The 24,780-nt window shown below is 31.9% G+C and overlaps 3 protein-coding genes across 3 annotated transcripts; 2 read left to right on the plus strand and 1 right to left on the minus strand.

The window, feature by feature from the left end:
* The first annotated feature begins 4,393 nt into the window (after window positions 1-4,393).
* LOC107612918 (putative phospholipid-transporting ATPase 4) lies at window positions 4,394-10,869 on the plus strand. The gene is made up of 11 exons (XM_016314703.3): window positions 4,394-4,657; window positions 5,231-7,195; window positions 7,346-7,456; window positions 7,674-7,950; window positions 8,032-8,120; window positions 8,243-8,327; window positions 8,433-8,642; window positions 8,967-9,092; window positions 9,364-9,462; window positions 9,645-9,836; window positions 9,925-10,869. The coding sequence occupies exons 2-11, from the start codon at window positions 5,367-5,369 to the stop codon at window positions 10,591-10,593; spliced, it is 3,687 nt and encodes a 1,228-aa protein (XP_016170189.1). The 5' UTR covers window positions 4,394-4,657; window positions 5,231-5,366; the 3' UTR covers window positions 10,594-10,869.
* A 4,137-nt stretch (window positions 10,870-15,006) lies between these two features.
* LOC107612856 (casein kinase 1-like protein 2) lies at window positions 15,007-19,682 on the plus strand. Its single transcript, XM_016314617.3, has 14 exons — window positions 15,007-15,399; window positions 15,502-15,542; window positions 16,046-16,115; window positions 16,212-16,360; window positions 16,446-16,541; window positions 16,621-16,691; window positions 17,036-17,097; window positions 17,184-17,247; window positions 17,328-17,412; window positions 17,502-17,628; window positions 17,757-17,839; window positions 17,917-17,980; window positions 18,176-18,318; window positions 19,035-19,682. Exons 1-14 carry the CDS (start codon window positions 15,324-15,326, stop codon window positions 19,320-19,322), a joined length of 1,419 nt encoding a protein of 472 aa, XP_016170103.1. The 5' UTR covers window positions 15,007-15,323; the 3' UTR covers window positions 19,323-19,682.
* Window positions 19,683-20,551: 869 nt separating this feature from the next.
* On the minus strand, window positions 20,552-23,189 carry LOC107612857 (eukaryotic initiation factor 4A-8). The gene is made up of 5 exons (XM_088495999.1): window positions 22,994-23,189; window positions 22,591-22,660; window positions 22,365-22,471; window positions 21,719-22,149; window positions 20,552-21,368 (listed from the first exon to the last, which is right to left on the minus strand). Exons 2-5 carry the CDS (start codon window positions 22,656-22,658, stop codon window positions 20,733-20,735), a joined length of 1,242 nt encoding a protein of 413 aa, XP_088352125.1. The 5' UTR covers window positions 22,659-22,660; window positions 22,994-23,189; the 3' UTR covers window positions 20,552-20,732.
* Window positions 23,190-24,780: the final 1,591 nt, after the last annotated feature.

Genomic DNA, 24,780 nt, shown 5'->3' on the forward strand with positions numbered 1-24,780 from the left:
TTTTTTGGCACAGAGACTAATCAATTTAAAAAAAATCAGAGATTAAATTAGATTTTTTTTTTTAAATTTCATTGTCCTTTCGAAATAATTGCAAGAGGTCGAATAGGATATTCACTCTGAGAATAACCGTATTTGGCCATAAACGTTAAGCTGTATCACAAAAAGAAAAGAAACAATGCTAAATAACGAGTAATGTTTTATTATGTGTGTTGTTTTATGAACAACATATGCATTACTTTAATGTAGTAATTATTTGATGAGGACAAATCTACTTAAATTGTCTGGAATTAGAAAATCCATATTTAATGATAATAAAGAAGTTTGGCACATGGTTTCCCTTGGCCCGTACCAAATTGTACCAATATTATTTTCTTTTAAAAAAAATTTATTATTTTGTAACATCATAAATTAAAATACAGGTATCAGAAATAATCACATTATAAAAAACCAATTAAATGATACATTAATTAGTTAAAAATATATATTAAAATTAAATTAAAAATATATATTTATATGCAATACATAATAGTTAATTTTTGTGTGCATATAAAATTTTTTTATTATATATATTTTTGTATTTTAGGAGACCAAATTTATTTGAGATGTCCCAATCTATATTAAGAATAAATTAATTAATAATTCATAACATTTTAGAGATTTTTTTGCGCATTAATATCTATATAATAATATCATTGCTTTTATTTTTATCTTATCTTATGTCAGAACAATATCTTCTTATGTTAAGACAAATCTTATCTCCATCATTGTGGCATTATTCTAGTGACAGAACCACCTACGTGGGACAAAAAATCTAAAATACTAACTTAACAAGAAGTACAGAATTATTTTTTTACTCTCAAAACTTTAAGGTTAGACTCTTCTAAAGTAAAGAGTTTGATAAAGTAAAAACACGATAATATAATTATCATCAAATCAAGAAGTCTTTTTGTATTTTATCCATTTTTAAAATTTTTTTTTCTAATTTTTAATACAACCTCCACTTCAGCTTAACTTCTTAGATATTTATTACTTTCAAATCTGTAAGATATCTCGGATTTATATATATTTAAAAAATGTTACTCCTTGGATTTTTTTCCTTAATGAATTGCATAACAAAATTATATTCTTGCTTTCGGAAACACACAGACAAGAGCGACTAATAAGAGAAGTGAAGTGTTTTTGATACACATGAAATGGACCAATTATTAGATAAATCCAAGCTCTAAAACTCGGATACTACTCAAGTTGAATCTTTAAACTTTTTAATTTCAACATCCATCACTGGTGGTCCAATAATATATATTGTTTTTTTTTTCTTTCTACGTGTTGACAGTTGTTCACTGATAATAAGATATGAATTTGATTAACATATATTCGCACTTGATGATAATAAGTAAAATATGAATTTATTTACCTATAAAATGTACATGTATGGGAAATAAATATAATAAGGAAAAAAAAAACGGTATAAAATAAAGTATTGTTTTTGTCCTATTTATATTTTTAATATTTATAAAAGTGATTTAATATTATTCTATTGTTATTATATTAATAGATCACATTGTATTTTTTAATTATTCTCACTTTAAAATATTTATTTTTAATTTGATCTCACTTAAATGGATTCGATTTTAATATTGTACTTACTATTTATGTTCAGGTTTAATTATGCCCATAAAAAAGTGAATTATGTAAATATTACAGAGATTAATTTCAATTTTTAAAGAACTATTATCCGATATGAATCATTAGTTCTATCCCAAATATTTGTATTCTAATTTAAAAAAAAAAATTTAAAATCTCAACTAAAATACATGATATATAATTGACAACAGAATAATATTAAATCACTTTTATAAATATAAAAAATACAAATAAAATAATTTAAAATATTAAAAATACAAATAAAATTTATTCCAAATTAAAAAAAAAGATAGTTTATTCCTCTGTATATTTAGCTCGAGAGTGTTCCATTTATATACTTTCAATATGAAGCCACGTGGCAGCATATGAGAGGGTCCAACTCATATATTCACGGTTAAACATTTTGTTTGAGATATTCACGAGAGCGTAAACCCGTAACCCCCCCCCCCCTAACTGACAAATAGGGTCCCACAGAGCATGTTATTTTGTTATAACATGTAAGTGTCCAAAACAACTAAAAACGTTGAAAAAACGAATAGAAAATGAAATATCCCAAAGTGATAATATGACACAAGAAAATGAAATAAAGTCCAACAGTATTATTGTTTTCCAATAATTGCATACAAATGTAAGCATATCAGATGCAACTATACAAATACAAAGACTATACAAATTTGTAGCAAAGAATGTTGTTAGGCCAAATGGCATTTACATACACAAGTACACAACACTATTTCATTTATTTAACATGACAGGAGATCAAACTCAAACCCAGCTCAGAAGCATACATGAGACCGTGTTTTATTATTATTATTATAATAATAATAAAATATTATTTTTGTCCCCAACGTTATATTAACAAATTAGATTGTATTTTTTAATTTTACTATCTGTGTTCAAATTTAATTATATTTATAAAAGAGTGAATTATGTGAATATTGTAAGATTAGTTTCAACTGTTGATGAGTTATTATCCGAAATGGATCATTGATTCTGTTTCAGATATTTGTATTCTAACTTCAAGAAGAAATTCTTCAGAACTCTCACTAAAGCTAATAATATGTAATTGACTGCATGATAACATTAAATCACTTTTACAAATGTTAGGGATACAAATAAAACGATTTAAACGTTAGGGACACTATTCCAAACACAGGGATAAAAACGATATTTTAATAATAATAATAATAATAATAATAATAATAATAATGGTTAAATATTTTTTTCGTCCCTAAAGTTTGGGCTAAAAATCAAATTTATCCCGACCTTTTTTTGTTATTAAAATCATCCTTAACGTTACAAAACATTATAAAATCATCATTTTGTCCATAAACAATATTTTTCGAACAATTTTACCCTTAAACAAAAATAAAAATATTAAAAAAAAACACCCCACCCCTTACCCTCTACCCTCCCACCTAAAACAGAAAGAAAAAACCAAAAGACGCAGAACAAAAGAAGAGAGAAACAGAGACGAAGAAGAAAGAAAAGGAACATGTTGAGTCATCGGCGCCAATCACCGCAGTGTAAAGCTCTTGTGGAGTCTCAGCTCGAAGCGAAAACCTGACCCGGAGAAGTTATAACGGTTCGGATCTGTCCGCAAGAACTGAACCGAAGTGGAATTGGAAACGGAAGGGAGGGGAGGAAGCTTTCGCCGGTGAGTAGTCACAAGTTGCCGCAGCTGTCTGTCGTCTTCGTCGTTGTTTTGGTCGCGAGTCACGAGTCACGGTGGAGGTTCCGGCGAGGACTAGCGAATGCTTTCCTTCATGATCGCTGTTCAGTGAGAGAGATCGAGGGTTGTGTTTATGTTCCCTGCTTGAAGAGGGTTTCTTGGGATAGAGAGGGTTTGGGGTTCATGTGGCTTGTGGATCTGGAACCTCTGGAAAGAAGGAGATGAAAAAGAGAAGACTTGTTCTTTTTTTTCTCTCCTCTCTTCTCTTTTTTCTGCGTTCTCTTTTGAGTTTGAAGGATTGGATTTTTGAATTTTTGAATTTTCTATCTTAAATTTGAATATAGTGTTGTTGTTGATGGATTTTTGAATCTGAATATGTTGTTGTTGTTAATTTTGTGTAGTTTTGTTTGATTTTTTCTGAAATTAAAAAAAATAGTTGGTATTGTTATTGTTAAAGATTTTCGTGAAGACTGAAGAGTGAGGAGGATAAAGGAGAAAGATGATGATGAATGGTATTTTAGTTTAAAATTTTAAAAAATGATGATTTTATAACGTTTAATAACGTTGAGGATGATTTTAATAAAAAAGACGGTCGAGAACGAATTTGATTTTTGTCCAGACTTTAGGGACGAAAAAAGTACTTAACCCTAATAATAATAATAATAATAATAATGTATAATAGTGTGATACTGTGATACTTCCAAAATATTTTCATATGATCATGTACTAATTGGACTGGTTTAGGTTCATTAATAATGGCCTGTTTTTTTTTTTTTTTTTTTTGGCTTTTTTTCTCTTACAAATAAAGGTATATACGTTTTTTTTTTTAAGAAAAAATGTTATACATTTTTTTGTTAGGTTATAAATCAAATAAAAGTAGTTTTTCCATTTTTTAGTTTTGCTTAATTCTGTTCTATATTTTGCTTAAAAAAGTATTTCTTTCAACAACAATAACAACAAATCCAATGTCAAACTACCTTAGTTTTCAAAATTTAATACTCTGTTATTAAGTTATTTGATAATTCATCAAAATTAAATATCATATCATTATATAATTCCATATCAACATGAAAGATTACATTTTCTTTTTCTTGTATTATTTAGATGATTAATTATTCAATTCAAAAACGCTGATCACTTTCTCTCTCCTCACTTGTGTAGTTTCTCTCTTTCTCTTTCTCTCTCTTTCTTCATCCTTTGTCTCGTTGTTTCTTCTCAATCTGCAAGGCGCATCAACATTTTCGTTATTCAGCTTCGTCTTCTTCCGCTTCTTCTTCTTTTCGTCCTTTTAAAGCACACTCTTTTTGCCGTCTTCGACATGGACGGCGCCATTCACATTCGGTGAGCGCAATTTTCCTTTTCCTTTTTTTGTTGTTGTTTTTCAATTTTTGTTCTATTTGCGCGTAATGCAGCATCTTTGAAAATTTCGCCTCTTTTCATGCGTGGATCTTCCACTCTCCGTGTTCGAATGCGTGATTATATCGTTGCTTTAGCTCAATTTTCTTTATTTTGAAAACAAGAAGAAAAAGACTGTGAAAGCAACGTTCATCGTTTGATTGTTTCTTGAGCTGTTTTGGATAATTGTTTGTGATTGACGCATTTGGACATTGCATCAGCTCCTCAATTTTGATTTCAACCAATTCCCGCAGCTCCGAAAGCGAAAGAGTGTGACTCACGATCTCTCGTAACCTTTTTCATTTCTCTTCTTTTTCTTCGGATTGTTTTATTTTTATTTCTCCCTTGAACATTATGGATCCGAATTGAATTGATGGTTCTTTTTTGCGTTTCCAAGCATGGATTTACGTTTTCTTGTGTTATGATGAATTGGACGTGTTATACAGATTCATCGTGCTTCAACTTTCATATACTGTAGTTAATTGCTTTCGTTTCTGTGTATTGATTTGATTCTTTCAGGTTTTAGAAGAGTAAATTGGGGATAAGGGTAGGGGACGTTTGATTGTTCCCTAGAGGCAAAGAATCTTAGCTTTTTCTTCTTGGTGGGGTATGTGTCAACTGTGAAAAAGCTGCCTTGAGCTGAAATCAGGGTAGAATGACGAAAGGGAGGATCAGGGCAAGGATCCGCAGGAGCCACCTTTATACATTTGGTTGCCTTCGGCCACAGACCACTGAGGAAGGAGGGCCTCATCCTCTCCAGCTCCATGGTCCCGGGTATTCGCGAACTGTGTATTGCAACCAGCCACTAATTCATGAGAAGAAATCCCTATTTTACTGCAACAATAACATATCAACTACCAAGTACAATGTCCTCACATTCTTGCCTAAGGCACTCTTTGAGCAATTCCGAAGGGTGGCTAACATATACTTCCTTTTGGCTGCTTGCCTCTCAGCCTCTCCAATTTCACCTTTCAGCCCTCTGAGCATGATTGCTCCTCTGGCATTTGTTGTGGGTCTTAGTATGGCGAAGGAAGCATTGGAGGATTCCCGCAGGTTCCTTCAGGATGTCAAGGTTAATAACCGGAAAGTTAGTGTCCATAAAAGTAATGGTGAGTTTGTCCCCAGGTCTTGGCAGAGAGTTATGGTTGGGGATGTTGTAAAAGTAGAGAAGGACCAATTTTTTCCAGCAGACTTGCTTCTACTGTCATCAAGTTATGAGGATGGGATATGTTATGTGGAAACAATGAATTTGGACGGCGAAACCAACTTGAAGGTGAAGAGATCTTTGGAGGCAACCCTGTCTCTGGATAATGATGGAGCCTTTTGGGATTTCTCAGGAACAATACATTGTGAAGACCCAAATCCCAATCTCTATAGCTTTGTTGGCAACTTTGAGTATGAACGTCAGGTTTATCCTCTTGATCCTAGTCAAATTCTCCTTCGCGATTCAAAGCTTAGGAATACTGATTATATCTATGGGGTGGTCATTTTCACTGGTCATGATAGCAAAGTCATGCAGAATTCTACAAAATCCCCGTCAAAAAGGAGCACAATAGAGAAAAAGATGGATCATATAATATACACTCTCTTCACCGTCCTCATATTGATTTCATTTATTAGTTCAATAGGATTTGTTGTGAAGACCAAGTTCCAAGTCCCAAAGTGGTGGTATCTGCAGCCGGATAACATCGAATACCAGTATGATCCTAAGAAGATTATGTTGGCTGGGATGAGCCATTTGATTACTGCACTGATTCTTTATGGATATTTGATACCTATCTCACTTTATGTTTCAATTGAGATTGTGAAGGTATTACAAGCGTCTTTCATTAACCAAGACATTCAAATGTATGATGAAGAAACTGGGACACCAGCTGATGCACGGACATCAAATTTAAATGAAGAATTGGGTCAGGTAGACACTATCCTCTCTGATAAGACTGGAACTTTAACCTGCAATCAGATGGACTTTTTGAAGTGCTCCATTGCTGGTACTTCTTATGGTGTACGCTCCAGTGAAGTTGAACTTGCTGCTGCAAAGCAGATGGCTTCTGATATGGAGGAGCAGGATACGGAATCAGATCTCTCTAATTTCCCCATGATTAAGGGTAGAGTTCCACGACAAAATGTTAGAAGAGCAGAAGAAATTGAACTTGAGACTGTTGTAACTTCCAAAGGAGATGAGGATAAAAGGCCTGCAATAAAGGGGTTTGGTTTTGAAGACAGCCGCCTCATGAATGGTAACTGGTTGAAAGATCCCAAAGCAGATATCATGCTATTGTTTTTCCGGATATTATCAGTTTGCCATACTGCCATTCCTGAGGTGAATGAGGAGACTGGCATTTGTACATATGAAGCTGAGTCACCCGATGAAGGGGCTTTTCTTGTAGCAGCAAGAGAATTTGGTTTTGAGTTTTTTAGAAGAACTCAATCGACTGTTGTTGTACGTGAAAAGTTTTCTGCCTCAGGAGGAGTGGTTGAAAGGTGAGGTGACATGGATAGAATGTATTTTGTTTTTTTTTTCCTGCTTTCCAACTTTGATTTTTGCTTTAGAATTCTTTCAATTGTTATTTGAGTGTGACTTATGTTGCATTTTCTTAGCCTGATTTTATTTGTTTTGGGTCAATTATACAGGGAGTATAAAATATTGAATTTGCTAGATTTTACTAGCAAAAGAAAGCGAATGTCCGTGATTGTTCGTGATGAGGAGGGAAACATTATTCTTTTCTGCAAAGGAGCAGACAGGTTAGCTCACTTAATTTTCTCTCAGTTACTATGTTGGACAGCCGATGCACAAGCATCCAGCCTTACGAGGGTCTGGGAAGGGAGTTTGGGTATATAATCGCAGCAACGTGTTATTTCGAGAGAAGTTGCTTACATAAACACACAATTACGGCGTGAAAAGATTTTCAGCATTTATCTTTAAACTTGACATCCTTTTTTCCCCTGCTTGTTCTTGCAGCATTATATTTGATCGATTGTCAGAGAATGGAAAAATGTATTTGGAGGCTACTACTAGGCACCTTAATGAATATGGAGAAAATGGTTTGCGAACACTTGCTCTTGCTTACAAAAGGCTTAATGAGCAAGAGTACACTGAGTGGAACAATGAGTTTCATAAAGCCAGGACTGCTGTTGGGACTGACAGAGAGGCATTGCTTGAGGAGGTATCGGATCTTATGGAAAGGGAGTTGATTCTTATTGGTGCAACTGCTGTGGAAGATAAACTGCAGAAAGGGGTAGGCTGCATCTTCTTTTGTAGTCATCATTATTTTATGCTTTTCTATTTTTCAAACACTCAAATGTGGTCGCTCTTTCAGGTGCCTCAGTGTATTGATAAACTTGCTCAAGCTGGTCTCAAGATCTGGGTATTGACAGGAGATAAGATGGAAACTGCAATCAACATTGGGTCTGTCTATTGCAAATTAAATAGCTGCATGACTCTTTTCCATTTTTTTCTTGAAATGATTCAGGTTGAAGTTAACATATCTCTATACATGAGCTCAATAAATTTTTGTTTCTGTGGTGCAGTTTTGCTTGTAGTTTGCTTCGACAGGGCATGAAGCAAATCTGTATTACTCTGGATTCAGATGCAGTAACCAATGATCGCCTAGAGGTACTTCTTATTTTTTAACTTCATTTCAATAGAGTAAATAAATTCGCTTTAACTTGTGGACATTGGGTTTCATCTGATATAGACCTAGTCCTTGTAATCCCGCAGGTGGTCAAGGGCAACATCTTGAATCAAATCACCAATGCCGCACAAATGATAAATATGGAGAAGGATCCCCATGCTGCATTTGCATTAATTATTGATGGGAAAACTCTAACATATGCTTTAGAAGATGACATGAAGCATCAGTTTTTGGGATTAGCTGTTGACTGTGCATCTGTCATTTGCTGTCGTGTGTCTCCCAAGCAAAAGGCATTGGTAAGACATCTTTTTATTTGTTTATTCATCTGTACCTTGTTGGGCTCTATTTCGGCTATTTTATAGCGCATTTCAATAGTTGATCACTATAAATGATGTTACTTGTTCAATTAGTGGAGTAAAAATTGTGCAAAACTATAATGCTTTTATGTTAGACAGGAAAAACTAGTTATGGATACGTGGTATGTTTTGTTTGTGCATAACTACACACCTGTAGGTTGAGATTATTCAAACTTAATGCTTTTACAGTGACAACTGAAGGAGCAGAAAGCTTGGCCGTGTACTGTTTTTTAGTATCTTAATCCTGTATTCTTTTGGCATCAGGTGACAAGGTTAGTGAAAGAAGGAACTGGAAAGACCACCTTAGCAATAGGCGATGGTGCCAATGATGTTGGTATGATTCAAGAAGCAGATATTGGTGTGGGAATCAGTGGGGTTGAAGGTATGCAGGTCAGTAACTGCTTTCTTTTCTTTCAAAAAATTATATGCATCAGACAACTTTCACTACATATGATATCTAATGTAACATACTCTTTTTCCTGACGCTATACCATATGCTTCTTACCCAGTTCAGTAATTACATTATGAACCTTATGTATATTAGTCTAGTTAAGACTCGTTAATTGCTATTTTCATCCATAAGAACACACAATTTATCTGTTTTGGAGTATTTAACATTTCTGGAAGTTTGTTGAACTGAAGCTTGGAAATTCTCTTTCAGGCTGTGATGGCTAGTGACTTTTCTATTGCTCAATTTCGGTTCTTGGAGAGGCTTCTGGTTATCCATGGACACTGGTGTTACAAGAGAATTGCACAAATGGTAATTATTGACTAATATTCATCTTGAATCTTAGTCTTCAGTCAGAAGTTGGATATCTTGACCGACTCGTCTGCTGTCCATCCTGTGCATGGATAGTAAAGCATGTAATGTCTTTAGCATATTGTATTTCTATTAAATATTTTCCTAATTTCTCCTCTACCATGTTCTTTTATGCATGCCAGATATGCTATTTCTTCTACAAAAATATAGCATTTGGGCTCACCATATTCTATTTTGAGGCCTTTGCGGGATTCTCTGGTCAATCGGTTTATGATGACTGGTACATGATATTGTTCAATGTTGTTCTCACATCATTGCCTGTCATCTCACTTGGAGTTTTTGAACAAGATGTTCCATCAGAAGTTTGCTTACAGGTTTGTTCTCTTGAATTGCCTCCAATATAGTCCATATTTTCATCCGTGTTTGGAAGATCCTATTCTTATGAGCTGTTTCTCTTTCCAGTTTCCTGCACTATATCAACAAGGACCCAAAAATTTGTTCTTTGACTGGTATAGAATATTGGGATGGATGGGCAATGGTCTCTATTCGTCTCTCATTATTTTCTTCCTAGTTATAATCATCTTCTATGATCAAGCATTCCGGATAAATGGCCAAACTGCGGATATGGCTGCCGTCGGTACAACAATGTTCACTTGCATCATCTGCGCTGTCAACTGTCAGATTGCGTTGACAATGAGCCATTTCACATGGATCCAACACCTCTTTGTGTGGGGTAGCATAGCCACATGGTACCTCTTTCTCTTGCTATATGGCGTGCTTCCTCCGAAATATTCCAAGACTGCCTACCAGATATTGATTGAAGTTCTTGCTCCGGCTCCTATTTATTGGACAGCAACACTTCTGGTAACAGTTGCATGCATTCTTCCTTATCTTGCCCACATATCCTTCCAAAGATGTTTTAATCCCATGGATCATCACATCATCCAAGAAATCAAGTACTACAAGAAGGATATCGAAGATCGACACATGTGGACGAGGGAGAGCTCCAAGGCGAGACAAGAAACGAAGATCGGATTCACGGCAAGAGTGGAAGCCAAGATTAGACAATTGAAAGGGAGGCTGCAGAAGAAGCAATCTGCATTGGGGGTTCCATCACCAACTTACACATAATAATATATAATTTTAATAGTTTTTCAATTCTTTTCAGGCTCTGCGGGGTTGGGTTCTTTAGTTTTTGCTCTTAGCCTCATTCAAATTCTTTACATGTTTGCATTGTTTGCTTCAAGGGGGGAATGGAGCCGTTTTGTATGTAACATATTTATGTAGAAGAAACAGTCAACATGTTAGTGAATTGCATTCTGAGTGATCAACCTGTAATTCTCCCCAAATGTTTCAAGTCGTCTTGAAGAAATGAAGCTAAGTAGTGATCCATTATGGCAGAGTAAATTTAGGAATATATTAGGTCCAACATATTAATGTACCAAAATGTACTCCCTTCTCATCTAATCTAATTCTTATTCTTATATATATGTGCTAAGATGCTCTTTCTTAATAAAACAAAATCTCAAAATACGCAATTGTTTAAAATAGTATAGTTTTAATTTGTCATCAAAATCTTGTCCATCACATTTTATGAAAGAAAACATTTAACTGCTCAAAATATCAAAGTTTATACGGTTGGTAGGAATTATTATACATTAGTGTGAATGCTCATCTTGGAATGGGTAGCTCTCACTTCATCTTTTTTTTTTAAATCAATTTTCTTGCCTTTTGTTAGATGACAAATATTTGTATCACTTGATACACTTTACATCTTTTTTTTACTTTTAGACAAAGTATATATGTATTATAATCTTTTCCGCCAAAAAACAAGAGTAATACATGTTAAAAAGTGTTAATCAATCTTCTTGCCTTTTAATCAATTCTTCATGTTCTTTGTTACATTGCACTTTTTTTCCTTTGTTATATATGATTATTATTATGGTAACCTCATCTTAATAACTTTTTTGCTTGGTATTTATTTCTAAAAAGAAGCAAACATATGAGAAAATCAGTGAGAAGAAAGTTTCTACTTCCATCTAAGGTAAAACTTGGATATATATATATATAGGTATTTTGGTTCCATATTGTAAACTGTATCTTTATCATAATAGAAAGTGGTTTGCTTCTTTGTTAGTCTCTTTGTGCATGCTGGCTAGCTATCCCTCAGAATTTGCTTTCATCGATAATGAATCAGATGATGCTTAATTGTCAATTGTTAATTGTTACTCAAGTCACATTTGTAGGGTGTTACTCGTGTCTTTTTTTTGTTTTTGCAACACTCATTTTTTTGCATAGAAGATTTTAAAGTTTGGTTGCGTTAGAGTAGCTATTTAGGTAATTGCTATGGTACCTTATAAACAAAATCTAATTTGTTAAAATAAATAATTAATTAATATTTAATAAATATTAAATATTTAATTTTTTATTTTAAAAATTAATTTAGACTATTTAGACACTAAAAACAAAAAAAGACACTATAAAATTCACGTGCTATTTAATAATAATAATAATAATAATAATAATAATAATAATAATAATAATAATAATAATAAGGTGTGTTTTTTTAAAATAGTAAATAAGGTGTTTAAATCCACGTCAATTAAGTTTTACATCTAACTAATCCAAATATCTTATAACAAAATAGAGTATAAATATAACCTATAATTTTATGAGTAGCAAGAGATTCGCCGACTTTATATATTTAAATATTTTTAACTTAATACAGCTGCTTACTCAAATTAAGCAAAAACCACTTGTATGAATGTGTAATAATAGAAAAATCACAAATGAAATTAATAGAAATATATATGGGAGTACAATATTGAGGCTGAGAGATTGAGAATTTGTAATGGTAATCTGACTCAACCTGCACAAAGTTACTGAGCAGAAGAAAGAACAAGAACCAGAAAGAGAGAGAATTCAGAGAGAAATTTAAAAAGAAAGGCTTACAATTCACACACGTCTCTCTTGTCAATGTCACGCCCGCTTAATAGACATCAATTCTATTAGTTATGTTTGTTGGTCATTCTTGTTACGATCCTCGTTATGATTTGCGTGGGTTGCTTCCCTTACTATCACAACTCTTATAGTTGAGCTAAATTACGAATAAAATAAAAATTTAATTGGTATAAAATAATTTTAAACAGATAATTAATTACATATTGATAAATCAATATAAATAATTAATTTTTAAATTTATTATTTAAAAATGATCAAAATACATAAATTTAATTATATAATAATTTAAATATATTAAAATTAAATTCATAAGAATATAAATAGATGCAAAAATATGTAGTCCACTGATATAATAAAATAGTTTATTTTTTTATATTGAATTAATAATAGTATTTTTTAGAATTATAGATGGATGGCGAGTTCGATTTTGTATTTTCAGATATATTTTTAAAAATTAAATTCTCTAAATTTGTTTTAGAAAAGTTAAAAACTTTAGATACAGAAATTAAATTTTTTAATGTGTAAAATATATTTTTTATCTCTAAAATTTGGTAAAAATTTTAAAAATATTCCTAAAATTTATTTTGTTTTAATTTTATCCTAAAAATTTTTGATTTACATCAAATATATTCTCTATCGTTAAATTTTTAAAAAATTTAAGACTAATTTAACAATAATACATAAAAATTATAGTTGATTTACTTGTATTGAAGGTTGTTCTTATGAAATTGTTGTTAAATTGGTCTTAACTTTTTTAAAAAAATAGCCGTTAAGAGTATATTTAATGTAAATCAAAAAATTTTAAAACAAAATTAAAATAAATAAAATTTAAAAATATTTTTAAAATTTTTATCAAACTTTAAGTATAAAAAAAAAAAAGCCTCATCCCTTGGGGAAGAAAATATGATATAAAGTAGTATATTTTTTGAGAAGAAAAAGGGCTAAGGATTGAATTGAACGTGTATAAAGGTGCTTAGGATTAGTAATTAGTAATAATCAATTATAAATGGGAGTGAATATGTATAAGGGTGTTTAGTATTAGTAATTAGTAACTTTATATATTTAAATATTTTTAATTTGATATAGGTGCTTACTAAAATTAAGCAAAAACCACTTGTATGAATATATAATAAAAAATCACAAATGAAATCAATAGGAGTATATATAGGAGTACAATTAGTAATAATCAATTATAAATGGGAGTGAATGTGTGTATAAGGGTGCTTAGTATTAGTAATTAGTAACTTTATATATTTAAATATTTTTAATTTGATACAGATGCTTACTAAAATTAAGCAAAAATCACTTGTATGAATATGTAATAATAGAAAAATCATAAATAAAATTATTAGTAGTATATATAGAAGTACAATATTAAAACTGAAAGGATTGAGAATTTATAATGGTAGTTTAGTTCAACCTGCACAAAATCACACAGTAAAAAAAAAAATTGAAAAATAGAAAGAGAGAAAATTCAAAGAGAAATTTAAAAAGGAAGGTTCAATTCATAGACGTCTCTGTTATCAATGTCACACAGTGTAATAGACATCAATTCTATTAGTTATATTTGTTGGTTATGCTTGTTACTATCCTCGTTATGATTTGCGTGTGTTACTCCTTTTGCCTGCAGCATGTTACTACCTTGCTATCACAACTCTTGTAGTTGATCTAAATTACAAATAAAATAAAAATTTAATTAGTATAAAATAATTTTAGATATACAATTAATTGCATATTGACAAATTAATATAAATAATTAATTTTTAAATTTATTATTTAAAAATAATCAAAATACATAAATTTAATTATATAATAATTTAATATATTAAAATTAAATTCATAAGAAAATAAATAGATGCAAAAATATGTAGTCTACTAATATAATAAAATAGTTGCCGAAGCACCTTTTATTTTTTTTATATTGAATAAATAATAGTATTTTTTAGAATTATAGATAGATGGCTAGTTCGATTTTGTATTTTTAGATATATTTTTAAAATTTAAATGCTCTAAATTTGTTTTAGAAAAGTTAAAAATTTTAGGTACAAAAATTAAACTTTTTAATGAATAAAGTATATTTTTTATTCTTGAAATTTGACAAAAATTTTAAAAATATCTCTAAAATTTATTTTGTTTTAATTTTATCCTAAAAATTTTTGATTTACATCAAATATACTGTCGAGGTCTCGATGGCTAAATTTTCAAAAAATTTAAGACCAATCTAACAATAATGCATGAAAATTATACTTGATTTACTTGTGACGAAGGTTGTTCTTATGAAATTGTTGTTGAATTGATTTTAATTTTTTTTAAACTAGCCGTTAGGAGTATATTTAATGTAAATTGAAAATTTTTAGGACAAAATTAAAACAAATAAAATTTAAAAATATTTTTAAAACTTTTGTCAAACTTTTAAGTATAAAAAGTATATTTTACTTTTTTTTCTAATTTTAATTTTTTATAATTTTAAAAAATACAAAAAATTATAATATTAATGTACATTACCTGTCTTAAAAAAATAGCTTTGGCCCTTGGGAAAGAAATAAAATTTAGATATAAAGTAGTATATTTTTTGAGAAAAGAAGGGCCTAAGAATTGAATTGAACGTGTATAAAGATGATTAGTATTAGTAATTAGTAATTAGTAATAATCAATTATAAATGGGAGCGAAACAGCGTCGTTTGGTGCGGTGGTGGTTGGCGAGAGAGGAAGAAGGAAGAAAGAAAATCCGCATCATCGAATTGGAAGTCAGCAGAGGAGAGGAGAGGCGAAGGCGCGCGTGAGGAGGACCACCACCACCCCTCCCTCCCTCCCTCCTCCGTTTCTTCAGACATAATTCCAATATTGCCCTTCACCTTTACCCCTTTTCTCTCAATTCTGCTCTGCCAGGGTTTAATCCGATGGAGCCTCGCATTGCCAACAAGTTCCGTCTTGGCCGCAAGCTCGGTAGCGGATCATTCGGGGAGATCTATCTCGGTCTACTCTTTTTCCTCACTTTTTCTCCATTTTTGCTTTGTTTACTTTTATTATTTGTTCATTTTCCCTCTAATTACTTTTTTTTTTATTGTGTTTGTTCAGGGACTAACGTTCAGACCAATGAAGAGGTTGCAATTAAGCTTGTGAGTACTATTACTGACATACTCTAATTCTGAATTTCCAAACTCAGAACTTTATTTTCATCATTTTGTGATTTCTAGCTCATTTTAGGTCATGTTTACTGTGTACTATTTAGTGGTAGTGGTTGCAGAACTATTGATTTAGGTTTAATTCTACTGAAAATGTGAAAAATTGAAGTAATGAAGGCAGCTTAGTTGATACGATCAGTGGTAGAGTTTGGAGTTTGGAGAACAATTCATATATGGTTGGCTTTTGGAAATGGAGTTAATGTGTAGTCACAGGCGCCTATATGTGTGCCTTAGGCTGTTTGATCCGCTCGTGTCTCATGGTGCTTTGGTGCTACATGATTCCAAGTAATAGACATGTGTTTGGTTATTTATCGGCTCAGGCTTGTATTTTTCATAATGCATTGATGATAACTAACTTATTAAAGAACTGTTCTGATTGTTCTGGATTAGGGATTTATTTTTAACTAAATAATTTGTGCCTTTGCCTTTGGATTTAGGAAAGTATCAAAACCAAGCATCCTCAGCTGTTGTATGAATCAAAGCTGTACAAAATACTTCAAGGAGGAAGTAATTTCCAATCTTACTGAAGTTTATATCGTTTGAATCTTGTTTCTTACCATATCCTTCAATTTACTCTGCGTTAATAATGCTTTTATTTTGCAGCTGGGATCCCAAATTTGAAATGGTTTGGTGTTGAGGGAGAATACAACGTCCTTGTTATAGATTTGCTGGGTCCTAGCCTCGAGGATTTATTCAATTTCTGTAGTCGGAAATTGTCCCTGAAAACTGTTCTCATGCTTGCTGATCAGATGGTAGGATTTATTGTTTTGTCTTAGTATTCTTCCCAATTTAGATTAACCAGTTTTCTTAAAATGTGCAATCTTGGACTACTTGCAGATAAATCGGGTTGAATTTATTCATTCCAAATCATTTTTACATAGGGACATCAAGCCAGACAACTTCCTCATGGGTTTAGGGAGGCGTGCAAATCAAGTATTAGTCAAATGATCTTCCTTTTTTTTTAGGTTGCCTTCTCTTGGATGTATCCTCCTCATATTAACCTCTTTTATAGGTGTATGCCATTGACTTTGGTCTTGCTAAGAAATACAGAGACAGCTCTACCCATCAGCATATTCCATATAGGTACTTTTGTGTCATTGTTAATGTTTCCAAATTTGTATACCATGGTTGGGTTAGTAACAAGTTTGATATTTAATCGTGTTAAGATTAAAATTTTGAGAATGTCAAATTCAATATCTAAAATTGATGCAATGTTTTTAGTTATTTATGAGACTATTTGGAGATAATTATTTCCCAAGTAAAAGAGTAGCAGCTTTTATGTTTTATGACCAAAATATGCTTCATTGTGAAGTCTTGAAATCGACGAATCAACTCTACAAATTTTATATAGACAATCAGCCAAATTTAAATTCTTTTATTTGTAACTCTGTTTTTGTTTTCTGGATTTAACTTGTCATCCTTTTCAGAGAGAATAAGAATTTGACTGGAACTGCAAGATATGCTAGCATGAATACTCATCTTGGAATTGGTGAGCCTTTGATCTGTTGTCTTGCCTTTTAATTGCTATTGACAATTTATTCTTACTTTTGTGATTGTTCTTTCATGCATTTTTAGAGCAAAGCCGTAGGGACGACTTAGAGTCACTTGGATTTGTTCTTATGTATTTTTTGAGAGGAAGGTAATTGTTTATCTTTGTCGTTTATCTTGCCTCTCTTTATCGCCTGATCTTCATTAATGTTTCACTTGGTGTTTCTGCAGTCTTCCATGGCAGGGATTGAAAGCTGGTACTAAGAAGCAGAAGTATGATAAAATTAGTGAGAAGAAAGTTTCTACTTCCATTGAGGTAAAACTTTGATACTGTAGTATTTTGGTGCATATCATGTAATTCCCTCCCTTTTCTCAATAGCATAATGTAGCTTGCTTCTTTGTTAGTCTCTCTGCCGTGGCTATCCTTCAGAATTTGCTTCATATTTCCATTACTGTCGGTCACTGCGATTTGATGATAAACCAGATTACGCTTATTTGAAAAGGCTTTTCCGTGACCTTTTCATTCGTGAAGGTTTATGCTCTTCTTTTTATCTATCTATACTTTACCTTTGGATTGACTTCAGCCTTTGATAACTTAACTTGATGGTCATATGTTAACATGCCATCTCTGTTTGGGTTGTGGTTCTCATCTTACTGCAGGATTCCAGTTTGATTATGTCTTTGATTGGACCATCTTGAAATATCAGCAATCTCAAATTGCCTCTCCTCCCGTTCGTCCTGTTGTAAGTGATTTGCTATCTGGTGGTAATAGATGTTTGATTGTCAAGCTTAGGTTATCTTATTGAAGTCATATTTGCAGGGTCTTCCTCCAGGGCCAAGTTCTGGCTTGCCACCAGCTGCTTTGAATGCTGATAGACACTCGGGTAAAATTTTCTCTCCCCTTTTTCTTATTTTTTATTTTTACAGTTCCATATGTCGTTTTTTTTTTTTCCATAGAGTGTAGCCCGTTATCCAACTTCACACAACAAAGGGGTTGTAGTTTCTCTTTAGATGCTAATTATATTTCCTACATCCCCTGCTCTGTGCCTTTTTTATTTCTAACAGCAAACTCTCTGTAGGTGGAGAAGATGGTAGGCATACTGGTTTGTCTTCATCAGATCCTACTCGTAGAAGGCACTCTGGACCTATTGCAAATGATGGAAACTTATCCAGACAAAAGGCCCCTGTTGCAAATGACACTACTAGATCCAAAGATGGGATGGTATGAGCATTTATTTATGGGGTGTCTTATTCCTGTGAGCTGTGAATATTTCTTGTCGGAAGTTGATGGATTGTGTATATTTATGCATTGAAATTTAGTTGATTTTTTTGCCTGATTATTATACTTGACAAAATAACTGTTTAAGAAAATAAGTATTCGCAGACGAAAAAAGAAAAAAGGAAACAAATATTTATTAAGAACATTGATAAGTTTTGATGGAAAGAAAGAGTTATTTCTCATTTCTCCGAAGTATTCGCAGACGAAAAAAGAAAAAAACAAATATTTATTAAGAACATTGATAAGTTTTGATGGAAAGACAGAGTTATTTCTCATTTCTCCAAAGTGAAAAAGATATTATAATGTATTTTTTTAGCTTTGTTTCTTTTGGTCATGGCCAGGATTATAATGTATTTCCTTTTTTTTTGTATTATGCTAATTGCTAAACAGTTAATGTTAACATTTTTCAGAGGTCAGCTTTGTGTTAGAAAAGTTATCTATCTCTCTGTGAACTTAACCTGTCGCATTGAGTCGCAAAATTAATATAGTAGTTAAAGAAAATGTATTGGCCAGTGTATGTTTAGTTCATGATATCCAATACATGAAAATGATTACACGATCTGGTTGTATCATTGTCTGCCGATGGCACTTAAACAAGGTTATCTCTTTGTATTCCAACTAGTTTTCATGCTATTTATGGATTTGTATGTTTTATGCAGTTGTCTAGTTCTAATTTCTTTCGGTCAAGTGGATCTACAAGAAGAGTGGCTTTCTCAGGCGGTCGTGAAGCGGTAGTTGGCAGTGGTACTGAACACTCCCGTTCTCAGACCCTGGATGCAAATCCAGGAGCACTCCGGAAAATATCTGGTGCCCAGAAGAATTCACCTATCATCTCTTCTGAGCACACCCGGGCACCTTCTGGCATAGCCACATCAAACATAAGGAATTTTGAGTCAACTCTCAGAGGATTTGAGAACCTGAATCTCAATGAGGAGAGGGTAAAGTAGTAAAAGCTGTTACTCTCAATCATCTATCTTATTAGTACATTCTTGAAAGATTTACACTCTTTCATGAAATACCGAATGCATATTGTTTATGGAAAGCTGCAACATGTTTGGAGTCGTCACTATAAGTAAGTATACAACAAAGATACTAGTTGGGTTCCCGGCAAAGTTTGCCCATAAAGAAAGGCTTCTGTTAATACTGTTTGTATTTTCTTTGTTTTACTTCACCTGTCCTTTAACGTCCTTTCGTCTTTTCTATTATGTTGTCTAGCTCAATGTCTCATGCTTTTGCTTTTGTTTTTTAAATTTTACTGTGTTCATAAATTATAAATATTAAAAATAATTTATCGTTGTTATCTCAAATTTGGATATTTTAAAATGTCTGGAAGATGGAACCTAGAGGTATCCTTCAGCAGATTCATCTACAAGAGTCCAAGGCTCCAAGCAGAGAATGAGGGAACCCATCTGGCTTTTTTTTTTTATATATGTGTATTTTAATATATATATATATATGTATTTTACATTATTTATTGATTTTTATTATAAGTACATGATTGAACAATTACGTTGATCCATGAATTTGGAAAAAAAAAACATCATCAGGCACCAATAATGAGAAAGTCGTCAAATGATTAACCAACTGATTGGTGATCGTTTACATCGTAAGACATTTTTCTAGTTATATACTATGTAGAGACTTTGAGAGTTACTTACAGGCATGATAATAAATTAATAATATAAAGTTCGGTAATAATTTCCTTCTCTTAATCGGCATATCGAATAATTTTCTTAGATAATCATCAAACTTGAAAGTCTTTTTTTTTTTCTTCAATAACTAGATTCTCATGTTAATAGGGTTTTTTAAGATTGTTCTTACTAGTCTCAATCCAGAAAGGAGAGTAAAATTTTCTTTAGTTAATTCTCTCCGGCATTGTAGTCTATGTACAAATTAAGCTAATTATTACATACGCATTACTTCTATCAATTATTCCCAAGTTCTCCTTTTATTTAAACTGTCTTTCGGCTTTTGATTTAATGTTCACCTTTTGAAATATGTCACTCAAGTTTCTTATTCTATAAAAATCTCTAATCCCAACATGTTTGAATCTATGTTGACATGTAACTTTTTAACCATGACTTAACGTCACTTGTCTCACCCACCTTTCCCAACTTACGAAATGAGTGAATTTGAAATTCTTAGTCCAAAATCATAAAAGACAAAAAAAAAGACAGACAAGATAAAACACCATTATAATAAAATAATAGAACAAAAAATTATAGAATCCGGTATATAAATAGAACAAGATATTTATGAACTCTAGACAAAATTTTTTCTTGTAAAAAAAAAAACAATAAAAGAAACTCTTATAAAAATAAAAGATCTGATGAGTTAAGAAGAAAAAAATGAAGTTATCAGAGGAGATCAGCAACATTTGATGGCAACTCTTCTACATTGACATTGTAGAACTTCTGAATATCAGAAAGCATCCTTGCATCATCCAAAGTCACAAAGTTTATAGCAACACCTTTCCTTCCAAACCTTCCACTCCTTCCTATGCGGTGAAGATAGTTCTCAGGTTGAGTTGGCAGATCATAGTTTATAACCAGAGACACTTGCTGCACATCTATGCCTCTAGCCAATAAATCAGTGGTGATGAGAACTCTCGATGAGCCTGACCGGAATTCGCGCATAATGATGTCGCGAGTGTTTTGATCCATGTCGCCGTGTGTGGCCGAAACGGTGTGATCGTTGCTTCTCATCTTGTCAGTGAGCCAATCCACCTTGCGCCTTGTGTTCACAAAGATGACACTCTGTGTGATGGCCAGAGTCTCATAAAGGTCGCAGAGTGTCTCTAGCTTCCATTCTTCCTTCTCAACATTCACATAAAACTGCTTGATACCTTCAAGGGTCAATTCATCTCGCTTAACCAGGATTCTCACTGGCTTATTCATGAACTTCCTTGTAATCTCAAGGGCTTCTGGTGGCATGGTAGCAGAAAACACTCCAACCTGAATTTTGGATGGTAGAAGCTGGAAGATGTCATAGATCTGCATTTTTCAATCATCAAAGAACAAGATTTTAGATATCTTATAGAAAGAGAAATATAATGCATGCGTTTGTTTATAAGCACGAGATACTGAAACAAAGACATAAAGACACGAAATCATGGACACTAACATTGTATCATGATACACTTAATTAGTGTACCTTTGTATAATTCAGAATTTATTCTATCTGTTACTTATTTTACCATCAAACAAAATACAAAAACATTAATTTGTGTGTCTCTCTTTGTCTCATGTTCTCAATATCCTGTCTTGTTCTGTTTTGAAACAGAACAAAATGCAGCCTTAAAAAAACATGCACTTTAAAGTCTTGAAACAAATTAAGCGCAAACCTGGTCTTTGAAACCACGAGAAAGCATTTCATCTGCCTCATCCAAAACAAACATCTTTATGTAATCTGGGCGAAGAGACTGTCTCCGCAGCATGTCAAAAACACGGCCGGGAGTGCCAACAACAGTGTGGACACCGGCCTGGAGAATGCGCTGATCCTCGCGAACACTTGTCCCACCAACACAAGCATGAACCTTGACACCAAGGTAATCACCAAGTGCTCGCATAACCTTCTCAATTTGCTGTGCCAGCTCCCTTGTTGGTGCCAAAACCAAAGCCTGACACTGAACCACTCCATAATCAAGCTGCTGCAAAATTCCGGAACAGAATGTTGCTGTCTTGCCGGTTCCAGATTGAGCCTGCTGAATCACATCTAGACCTTTGCAGAAAGGAACAATTCCCCTTTGCTGTATTGCAGAAGGCCTCTCAAAACCTTTTAGAAAAAAAACATATCACTCATGATTTTGTCTAAGAGTTAAGCATGACATTGAAACAAATTTTAGAATATAATTTCAATGGGTTAAATATTGCAGAGCACAACAACAATGCATCAGATCTTAAAATAAGACAGTAATTAAGACATTGATAGACCAGTATAAAATAAGAACTTAAAGGAAGTAACAAAGGAACATTCATCTGCTACTATACCATAAGCATATATGCCTCTGAGAAGATTTTCTTGTAATCCCATTGCATCAAAACTATCATAGACTTCATCATATGAGGTGAAGAATTCTTGCCCATCGGCAGAAAGCCTGTAGTTAATTTGAAAGACATCAAAATTACAGACAAGTACATGAAAATTCAACCTTTAGCATAGAGTGAAAAAATATATACAGTATATTGCATGAAAAGTAGAAGAACAAAGACTTACAAATCATTCATCTTAGAATCATATTGCCGAGCATCAAATTGTGTTCCTTCAGGAGCCAAACCCGCCATCACTGCAAAAAAAAAAAAAAAAAAAGCATAACTAATCCGTTCCAAGTAATGGCTACGACATAGATTACATTCTAAATCTTAAAAAATCTAATCTGGGCATGCAATAAATCTTAAAAAGAATAAACTTTTGACAATAAATTCCAGTATTATATAAAAAATAACTAGTAATCGCAAGAGAAGAGCAAATAGGAGAATGAACAATGGGATGTGGATTGGTCAAAAGACAATAACTTTCGGAAGAAAAAAAAAGAAATCGGATTAAGCTTCGGCCACGATTACAAAGAAACAAACAATCATTAAAAACGCGGATTGATAAAAAACGAGAGTTGATTTACCTGATGATAGTGTTGAAAAAACAGAAGCGTCAGATGAATAGAACAGAGAGAAGAATGAAGATTGAAAGAGTGAGAGAGGGGTTTCCCAAACTCCTCGGATCTGCGGCCGTGGAGTTAAGGAAGAAAGCGGAAGAGAACACAGAGATCAGAGTGAATGTCTTTTTTGTTTTTAGGCTTTTTGTATATTCAGCTAATCAGCTTTTATAGTATTCTTTTGACCCTTGTATACTTTTTTTTTCTAGATGTTTAATTTTGATATTAAAAAATAATTATATGATCTTCCAATCAAATATATACACCTCTAGATGATTATAATAAAACAATATATGATTGAATACAATTAGATTCTTTTTATTGTTATATTTATAGATTAGACATGAGACATATAATAAATTAATAAGATTAAAGTCAAAAAAGATATATAAAAAGATATAAGATATAAGATATAATTAATAACAAAAGATATTATTTTATTTTCTTTTTCAAAAGAAGAAGATATAACTTGATAAATTGGATACAAAAAATAATGTTATATATATCTTAAGTAATTTATAATCAACATAGAGAAAGAAAGATAAAATATCTAATTAATAATTAGTCTATGCAAGTTCCAATATATATATTTAGCTCCAATAATATAAACTATGCAATCAAATACTAGCTAAGAGAACAACAAAGACAATATTATTCCAAAAGTTGAGTTTGAAATTCCAAGATGCATCCATGTATGGTGTACTATTCATTCATTAACTACAATTACTTTATAGTGTATATTGTGTTCACTTGGATCATATAGTATATAACAGATACAAAAATATATTTTCCTTTCAGAGAAGATTTTAGAAATCTTAGATCACATATAGAGAAGCCTTAACAATTGAAGTGGAATGAATCTATTTATCTTTTCCCTTATTGCCCTTATTATCTTTATCATCATCACCCCTTCTTACTTGAAGAAGATCCTGCCACTCAAGAAATTATTATTACGGTAATGGAAATTAAAACATACAATTTAATTATCATATAGATGGAAATTAAACCCTATATTATTCTTCTTTGCAAACTCTCAAATAAAGGAATATTAGACAGAAAATTAAACCAGTATTACAAGAAAGAAAAAAGATCAATGTTGAATGTGTATTCTACTATTCACTGTTGATGTCAATAGTGCAAAGCGCAGAGTTCAGCCATATTCACAATAAGTAACTAACTAAGGTTAGTTTGGATAAATAATTTAAATAAGTGTTTGTTAGGCGTTATTATTTTGATAATTTTTTTTTTCAATGAATTTTTTTTTAATGTGTTTGACAAATTTTTAGTAGTAAAAATAAAAGTACATGAAAAATAAAAAAAAAACATCTTTTTTGAAAAGTTGTAATTTACATCTTTTTTTAAAAAAATTTTTCTCTTAAAAAAAAGATATTTTTCATGTAATAAATAAACAAAAAGTACTTTTATATTGTTATACTCAAACATAATTGATAGATAAAAAGATTTTTTGCATGAGATACCCAAACATAAAATTACTTTTACTTTTCCATAAGATCTTTTAAAAAAAAGATAACTCGAAAGAAAATCTTTTCTTAAAAACTCACCCAAACAAGCTCAAGTTCTTTTGAAAAAAGAGCTTAAAGGATAAGAACTTTTATTAATAGTAGCTTATAAATAAATTATTTTGTGTTTGTATTTTTAGTTATAAAAGTACTTATTTTAAAGTTGTAGCGTTTGGATAAATAACTCAAAAAATAATTTTTTTTTATAGAAGAGAATGAATATTAAAATAATGA

This window comes from Arachis ipaensis, chromosome B8 (genome assembly GCF_059453495.1).
Source record: "Arachis ipaensis isolate K30076 ecotype BB chromosome B8, ASM5945349v1, whole genome shotgun sequence".
NCBI lineage: Eukaryota > Viridiplantae > Streptophyta > Magnoliopsida > Fabales > Fabaceae > Arachis > Arachis ipaensis.